This window comes from Macadamia integrifolia, unplaced genomic scaffold (assembly GCF_013358625.1).
Source record: "Macadamia integrifolia cultivar HAES 741 unplaced genomic scaffold, SCU_Mint_v3 scaffold1688, whole genome shotgun sequence".
Lineage (NCBI taxonomy): Eukaryota > Viridiplantae > Streptophyta > Magnoliopsida > Proteales > Proteaceae > Macadamia > Macadamia integrifolia.
This window is the reverse complement of record NW_024868311.1, coordinates 124,164-132,389: the sequence shown is the minus strand read 5'-3', so window position 1 is coordinate 132,389 and position 8,226 is coordinate 124,164. Positions and strand designations below refer to the sequence as shown.

The 8,226-nt window shown below is 37.7% G+C and overlaps 2 protein-coding genes across 3 annotated transcripts in view; one reads left to right on the top strand and one right to left on the bottom strand.

Moving 5' to 3' along the window:
• The first annotated feature begins 201 nt into the window (after positions 1-201).
• On the top strand, positions 202-2,222 carry LOC122064580 (homeobox-leucine zipper protein HOX11-like). Of its 2 annotated transcripts, none has more exons than XM_042628310.1 (4): positions 202-576; positions 766-1,127; positions 1,228-1,307; positions 1,402-2,222. In XM_042628310.1, exons 1-4 carry the CDS (start codon positions 264-266, stop codon positions 1,826-1,828), a joined length of 1,182 nt encoding a protein of 393 aa, XP_042484244.1. In that variant the 5' UTR covers positions 202-263; the 3' UTR covers positions 1,829-2,222. The 2 variants fall into 2 exon arrangements, with proteins under 2 accessions (XP_042484244.1, XP_042484243.1); XM_042628309.1 differs by having other exon boundaries at positions 1,213-1,307.
• Positions 2,223-5,448: 3,226 nt separating this feature from the next.
• The window catches only part of LOC122064588, a 6,740-nt gene continuing 3,962 nt past the window's right edge, over positions 5,449-8,226 (bottom strand). Inside the window, exons 5-9 of the mRNA XM_042628316.1 lie at positions 7,703-7,987; positions 6,659-6,817; positions 6,379-6,432; positions 6,136-6,282; positions 5,449-6,038 (exon numbers count right to left, since the gene is read on the bottom strand). Coding sequence (XP_042484250.1) covers positions 5,655-6,038; positions 6,136-6,282; positions 6,379-6,432; positions 6,659-6,817; positions 7,703-7,987 — 1,029 coding nt within the window. The 3' untranslated portion in view covers positions 5,449-5,654. The remainder of the gene's footprint in view (positions 6,039-6,135; positions 6,283-6,378; positions 6,433-6,658; positions 6,818-7,702; positions 7,988-8,226) is intronic.

Below are 8,226 nucleotides of genomic sequence, written 5' to 3'. Positions count from 1 at the left end.
AAAAATTTCGCTTTTTTAATTCTAAAAATATTTAGAAAGAGGATTTCACGTGTGATTGTCAACCTGGTTTGTCGGTCAAACTCGTTTCGCGCAAAGGGCAAAAGAAAAGATTGAATAATATTATAGCCCTTTTTTTTTTTAATAAAAGATCGGATAGAATCTCTATAAAGACTCTTTTAAGTCCTTTTGTCAATCCAAAATCTTTCTCCTTTGAGCTGTTTTGGAGAAACAGAGAGAGAGAGAGAGAGAGAGAGAGAGAAAAGATGGAGTTGGGTCTGAGCTTAGGTGAAGCTTCAAAGCCATTTCCTCTTGTAGAGAAGGTAGCAGCAGCTTCAAGGATGAACACCAGTCAAGGTTTGGGGTTTTGTATGGGCTTAGGAGTCGTTGGGGTCAATGGAAGGGAAGGAAACACAGAAGGTGATGAAAGAGAAGGAAATAGAGATGGAGAAAGAGAAGAGAGGAGGGTTTCTGCAGATCCTTCACCTGTTCAGCTTGATCTTCTCCCTTCTGGTCCTGTTCCTCGTAACCCACCTTTGTCTACTGAGTTGGTGGTGTTTTCCTGGCCAACTGAAAATGGTATGTTGTGACCGATTTAGTTAGAGAGAGAGAGAGAGAGAGAGAGAGAGAGAGAGAAACATTCATTGATTCTTTAATAAAAGAAAAAAAAAATTGATTTGGGCTTTCTTTAATGGAGATTTTAGGATGTGGGTTTTCTTTAATGGAGATTTCAGGATGTGGGTTTTGATGGGTTTCGCTCTGTTGCAGGTAATTCTGAAGCTGGTTCTTCAGGCCATTTGGGGGTGCCGCCGGCGAGAGGGTTCGACGTGAATCGGTTGCCGTCGGCGGAGGAAGCCGATGATGGGGCTCAAGTTTCTTCTCCCAACAGTACTGTTTCGTCTTTCCAGATGGATTTCTCCATGTTCAGAGGAGGTAGCAGCAGTAGCAAAAGAGACAACACAGAGCTCAACGCACTGGCTTCTATGAACGATGCCGATACACCTGAAAGGACTTCATCTAGAGCTAGCGACGAGGAAGAGAACGGCCTCACTAGGAAGAAACTCAGACTCTCTAAGGAACAATCTGCCTTCCTGGAAGAAAGTTTCAAAGAACACAATACTCTCAACCCTGTAAGTAATGAGAAATGATTAAAAACAGAGCAAAGAAATGGGAAAAAAAATCTGATTTTTCTTATTGTCTGACATTTTCTTTAAGCCTCAAATGCTGCAGAAACAAAAGCTTGCTCTTGCAAAACAACTTAATCTTCGTCCTCGTCAAGTAGAAGTTTGGTTCCAGAACAGAAGAGCCAGGTATCTATCTCAGCTCATCTGTTCCATTATCTGAGACCTTTTCTTTAATTTTTTTTGGGGTTTTCTTCTTAAAAAATGAAATTGGGAAACGCAGGACGAAGCTGAAGCAAACAGAGGTAGACTGTGAGTATCTCAAGAGGTACTGTGAGACACTTACGGAGGAGAACAGGAGACTACAGAAGGAGCTGCAAGAGCTCAGAGCCTTAAAGACTTCACACCCGTTTTACATGCAACTTCCGGCGACTACCCTCACCATGTGCCCATCATGCGAGCGAGTGGCCACTGCTTCCACAACCCTTCATTCCTCAGCCGCCGCTTCTGCCATCACCACCACCGCCTCAACCACCAAAACCAACAGCACCGCCACCGCCACTGCCACCACCACCACGACGACCACCGACGGTACTGCCACACCCACTCCCCTGACCCCAACTCCCAAAACTACCACAGCCTTATCCCTTACAAAACCCAGGTTCTATCCTTTCTCTCACGCTCACGCCCATCCGTCCCCTGCTTCATGAGCACCACCAACCATCTATCTAATCATCCATCCATACACAGGCTTTTTGATGATGTGGTTCTTAGCTTCTTAGGTTTTGATGTGTAAATACTTCGACTTGGTGACTTCTCTTGTGGATTTTTCCTTTTTCTGATTAGTTTTTAGTTAATGGGTTTGTCTTATTCCGGGGATAGATGATGAAGCTGGGTATTTTTTTGATGCCTTCTTCGTTTTGGGTTTTTTTGGGGGAAAGATTAGGTTTCAGTGACAGACACAGACAGAGAAAGAGAAGAACTCGATCAACATATACAACGGTGCCCTCTTTATTTTATTTTTTTTATTTTAATCTTTCCTGTGTTCTGTATTACAAGTTTGAACGGGAAAAATTACAGGAAATTCATATTAATTTGTTTCCAGTCTTTGATGTTTCTTCTCTGATTACCTACTTCACATCATGTTCATGAGAAGGGGCGAACCGTTGGATTGGAAAAAGTTGCAGAGGGGGGACCAAATGCTTGTCTTATTCTTACTGTTAACAGACTCCAATCAGAGGGTTCCCTTGCAAGATTGATCACTTGATATGATCATTGGATGCCTTTGATTTCAAGAATCTAAGCCCTCATTTTTTGAAAATGTCCAAAGAATTAAGGTCATTGCTCATGTCTTGCCCAAAAACAAAAGAAGTCATTGCTCATGTCACAGTTCTTTATTTTATTTGAATTAAATAAGATAATAATGTAATAAGGGGACATGATTGATGACAAAACACAGATGTATACAAGTTTGTGTTAATGGGTTTATTATAATACCGACCATGGTTGTACTAGTTGATGCTTCTTTGCCTAACTTAATGGTGTGAGTGGGGGGAATAAGAAAGAGAAAAGATATGGTTTAGAGATAAGTATTATGTCATCCAATGATTTGTTCTTTTAAGGTTTGATACAGAGGATGATAGGATAGTTGTTTACATGTACAAAGTAAAACATGTCTATCTTTGTTGATGCAAGTATGTATCTATCCATCTTTATCAATCAACCTGAATGGAAAGAAGGGACTTTGAACATGGATGATTACCCAAACCCAATTGCTTTTTCATAAATGAAAATGTGTGGATATGGGACCTTTCCATCTTTTAAGGACAGTTTGTTCATTTTCTCTCTCTTCTCCTTTTAACAATTTGTCAAAGATTGTGATTGATCAAGAATCAAATGGATTAGCTATATCCATCTTAATCTAGTGAGTTTGGTGCCTCCCCACAAAGTGAGTTACCCATTATGCGATTGATCCTGACCAGATGCAAACTATATGGGAACCAACCAACCTAGTGGAGTTTTTAAGTTTGGGGAGAGGATCAGCTTGAAGCCTATCATATACATGTTGAAAGTCGAGGCTGTAATAGTTAGAAGGGACAGTTTTCTATCCTTGAGAGCCGCTGCACCAGAGACACAAGAGGTTAAGGTTGATCCAGTTGTCGCTACAGTTTTAGGTATTGGTATCAGATCAGCTGTATTTCCGGATTTGTATAAGTATTGGCTGTGATCAATACTTGATCAATGCAGATCTACTCAAATAGTACACATATTGATATGGAATCGGTATTAATACACCCTGGAATGATTGATATGTATGGATATTGACAACGACTGATACTATGAACTAAATCCATACTTGCTGCTTCCTCGAACTTGCTTGAAAAGTAGAAACCCCTTTCATGGGGTAACATCCACCTCCCAAAAAAACCCAAATATATAATTTTTTTTTGTCTCAATCTAGGGAAGATTATTGATAAACCAGTACATTTAAGAGGCATGAGGGTAGTTTTTTTAAGTTGTTTAAGTTCAATCTATGGAGGTTTGCCTCTGGATAGGAAATATTACAGATTTTTTATTCTTTGTTTTAATGTAGTGCTTTTTCTAAAGATACTTTTGTTTGGAATTTGACAATATGGTGGAATTCTGAAGATAGGAAGAAGATATGATAGTAAGAGGGGACCCAAGTGAGGTAACTATTAACTAAAGAAAGAAAAAAATGGTGATGATGAGAGAGAAGCGTGCCATGGAAAGTGTGTATGTGAAATGAATGAAAGGTCACTTAGGGAGGAGAGGAAGCCTAAGGATGCCATCTTCTACACGCAATAGACAATGATTGGGGTTGAGAGGTAAAACGGCATAATAGGAGGAATTAGAAGAAGATGATGAAGAACACAAGAGAAAAGAAGACCAAATGAAAGAAGTAGAAGGCTTTTTTGACTTTGTTTATGAAGCATATTTCTTTCTATCTTCTTCTCCAAGGAATCAAACCCTAAAAATGAATGAAAAGGAAAGGAACCCTATGATATAATTTTAATTAAAAGCTTCTTTTGGGAGTCTAATTTTAATTAAATTAAAAAAAAATAATTAAAGACTGGACTTTGAAGAGAGAGAGAGGAAGAGGTTAAATTTAGTTGTTGGGAGTTTGATCATTGATGGAGTACTTATTATTGTGATTAGGATATTATAATGTTGACTAGAGGTAGAGTTATGTTGGTTGTTTACATTCTTAAGAGGACCCATCCTGTGATTATATATGATGAAACATGCTCCCTTTTTAATTTCTGTGGCTAAGTCTTCACGTCACTGCCTTCCTTTATCACTGCATTTCCTTTGACTTATACCACCCCACTACTCTTACCTCCTTATTATTTCTTCTTTCAGACTTTCATGCATGCTTTGCCCCTACCCATAGAGAGAGAGAAAGAGAGACCTCTTGTTTTGACCTTTAATTTAGCCAGATTTTAGAAACAATTTTCGTCAAATCATTGAATCAAACTAATAGGAGGAGAGAGAATATACCCTCTTGTTTGACTTTTACAGAGTTTAAAAATAATTCTTGTCAAAACATTGAACCAAAGTAAGTGAGGGAGAGAGATCTATTTCATTATCAATGGAGACTAGGTTTATAGCTATTTGCCCTCACGCCTTTATCAAATTGTACAGAAAAATCATATGGCTACTACGAATATAGTGAAATCCTACATAGTCTCATATTATCAAGATATTATACCCGTAATGAGAGAGAGAGAGAGAGAGAGAGAGAGAGAGCCCTCACGCCTTTATCAAATTGTACAGAAAAATCATATGGCTACTACGAATATAGTGAAATCCTACATAGTCTCATATTATCAAGATATTATACCCGTAATGAGAGAGAGAGAGAGAGAGAGAGAACCCTCCCTCATGTTGACCTTCAACTAAAATTTAGAAACAATTCTTGTCAAAACAATGAACTAGAGAGATGAAAAACTATAAGAGTGTAGAAAATAATAGAATTCAATAAAATTGCATGTCCAGGTGAGATGAGATTTGCTCACCATCAATGGAGAATAGGGTTAGAGTCGTTAATTGTCTTAACACGATCTTAGATTACAGATAAAAACCGTCTCACTACAAATATATAGTAAAACCCTGCATAGGCACATAGTACCAAATTACCCATGTAGCTCCAAATGCAAGTCACGAAATACAAACATCACATCGCGGATAAGAGAGAGAGAGAGAGAGTATACCCTCTTGTTTGACCTTCAGCTAGATTTTAGAAAAGAAACTTAATTGTCAAAACATTGAACGAGGAAATAAAACACACCAACTACATCTTGTCAAAGTATTGACCTATTGAAAATCTTTTCAAAGATTTATTGAGCCAAAAGGCCCTAAACAGTATAGAGACACTGTTGCATACTAGTACCAACAACCAATACACTTGGGAGAAGAGGAAAACCATAGCTAGAAATCCCAGTTATTAAAAAGTTTTAAGCTTCAAATAAACACATCAGTGATTGAAACTCACTAAGATACCACAACTAGTTTCATTCATGGGCAACTCTTCTCATCGTAACCTGGCCCTCCAAAGTAGAATTCAGGTTCCACGATATCGTCTGCCCGGTAATAGGTGTTGTAACAGTTTTCTTCATCAGTGTAAGGGGAATGATAACGAGGGAACTTGAAGGTAAATGAGCTATCCATAGTCCTTATATTGTTAATTAAGCAACCAACGCCAAATCCATCCCCTGCCTTGCGTCCACTCCCCATGTCTGTGCCTGTATGAGGATGAGTCTGCCCTATATGTGAGCTCTTCACATCACCTCCCCACTCAACTGAAGATCCCATATGACTTAATCCCACAAATAAACTCTTGGGCCAATATCCAATGGTTTGGGCTCCATATCTCAACCACCACTGTCCAGTGTTTTTATCCTAAAAACATCAGAAACCAAAGAAAAGCTATAATCAATAATCCATATATATCATCCTAAAGGCATTGTAGATGACTTATCATTTCTTGTTCTCTTACCATTTGAATGGATATAGATATATGATATTGAGCTCCATTAATGACTGAAACAGGACTAATCCCAGCACCAAGGACTATTGACCTGCTAGTTTGAACAAAACCAGGACAAGTGAGATCGAAACAACCCGTCTTCTTTGATGCATCAGTCTACCATGCCACAAACAGGTAGATTTTAGTCTCATAATGTAAATTTCTTTGCAGTAAAATAAGTCTAGACATGGAAGAATTCTTGTAGAAGCTTACAGTCCAATATGCAAAGAACCGTGTACGCTTATCCCCGTAAATTTTCGGGTTCACCTAAAAACATTTTCACAATGACATAGTTAATTAGTATCCTAGAGTAATCACCCCTTGAAATACCACATGATATGGTACCGATTTTTTTCGCGAAGTATCAGCAAAATGTATATTAAAGAAATATAAAGAATTAAATGTACATGATTAACGTCCAGGCATACCCAGACATACCCATAGTATAGGTTTAGAGAAACATAGAATCAATCAAAAGGGATTAAATACTAACCATCCATCCAGATTCAACACTTTCAAAATCAATGTAAGGTCCGTCCTTAATGACAATCTCAGCAGCACTATACTCATCGTCTGATGCAACATTAGGGTTCCAGACATTTATATCTCCTTGAGCTCCGTATGTAGCATCTTGAGAAAATAGCATTGCCACCTGATTCCAAGCATGGACATATACATTTTAGGTATTGAAGAAACTGATAAGATGGGAAGAAAAGGATAAATATATTTATTCATTTAATTTATTTAATTTTTCTTCTTTTAGTCAATACAGTAGCAGAAAATCAATGAAACTTATCTCTTATAGTTAGAAATACAAGACATCGGAATAAAACTCCAAAAAACATAGATCCGAAAAAATATATGCTTCTTCTTCGCAAATTCAGTATCTAGGATTTCAACCGATCCCAGTGGAGACTATGGTCAATCTTATGTCCAATTCTAGGTTTTAAAATCTTTACTATAATACAAGCCTTGCAATCTTATCTTTTGAATTGCTTGGTCTCCTAACACAATGGATGGTTGGTGAAATAAAATTTTGGCAAAATGAAAAGAAAGGCTAGAAAGAAAAAAAATTTAATTGGGTTTCTTTTGGGAAGCAAAAAAGAAAAATTGTTTGAAAAATAACTTTGACAAATAAATTTAGAAGTGTCGTTTTGTTTATTTATCAAAATACGATTGGTATTCTAGCAATTTAAAATCTAATCATGATGCAAGACAGCAAACATAATCGAAAGGAAAAAACAATCACATCAATGCAACAAAAAGATTTAGGTGGTTTGACAAGATTGCCTACATCAATAATGATATAAGAACTACTTCAGTAGTAATGGCAAATAGGGTCACAATCAAATGAAAATTTGATACAGAGAGGATTGGGCCTGAAAAGAGTCAAATTTGGTGTCTCTTCACACCACCTTTCTTCATCCTAAAAGCTTATTTATAAGCAGTAAAAGGGAAACTAACTGAACTGAAAATGGAAATCATATTTTATAATCTTTTCTATGGAAAAAAGCCTCTGTGTGGTATAGTGTCATACCGAATGACCGGCAGCTTTATTATATGCTTTTGTTGAAAAGTTATTGCCACCATTTTGGTGAATGTCTCCAGCTATAGTAGAAAAGCCTGGGTTCTTCCTTCCAAAATCTTCAAGAGAAGCTGCTCTGAGAAGGTCTTGCTTCCGGATTCTACGAATAGGAATTGTTCCTTCTGGGCAACTTCCACTCTTACGCCATAGCTGTGATGCCTCTAATGATCCATTAACCTCATCTTTCTTCACACTTGTCTCCAAGGCTGGATCATAACTGGGTCTCATCTGCATTGTATTATTATATGGAATTACCAATCAATAATCAAATTAAAGTTCTGTACCTCACCAATGTATGAAGAAAAATACATAAAAGTCTTCTACGATGAGGCAGTGAGTGGTAATGAGGGTCCAACGGCTGAGGTACATGACAAGGGTCCTCCACAGTTGTATCATTACTGCTACTCACCGCTTATCTCTGAGGATTTGAACTGTTTTTATTCATCTTATTTCTCTCTCTCTCTCTCTCTCTCTCT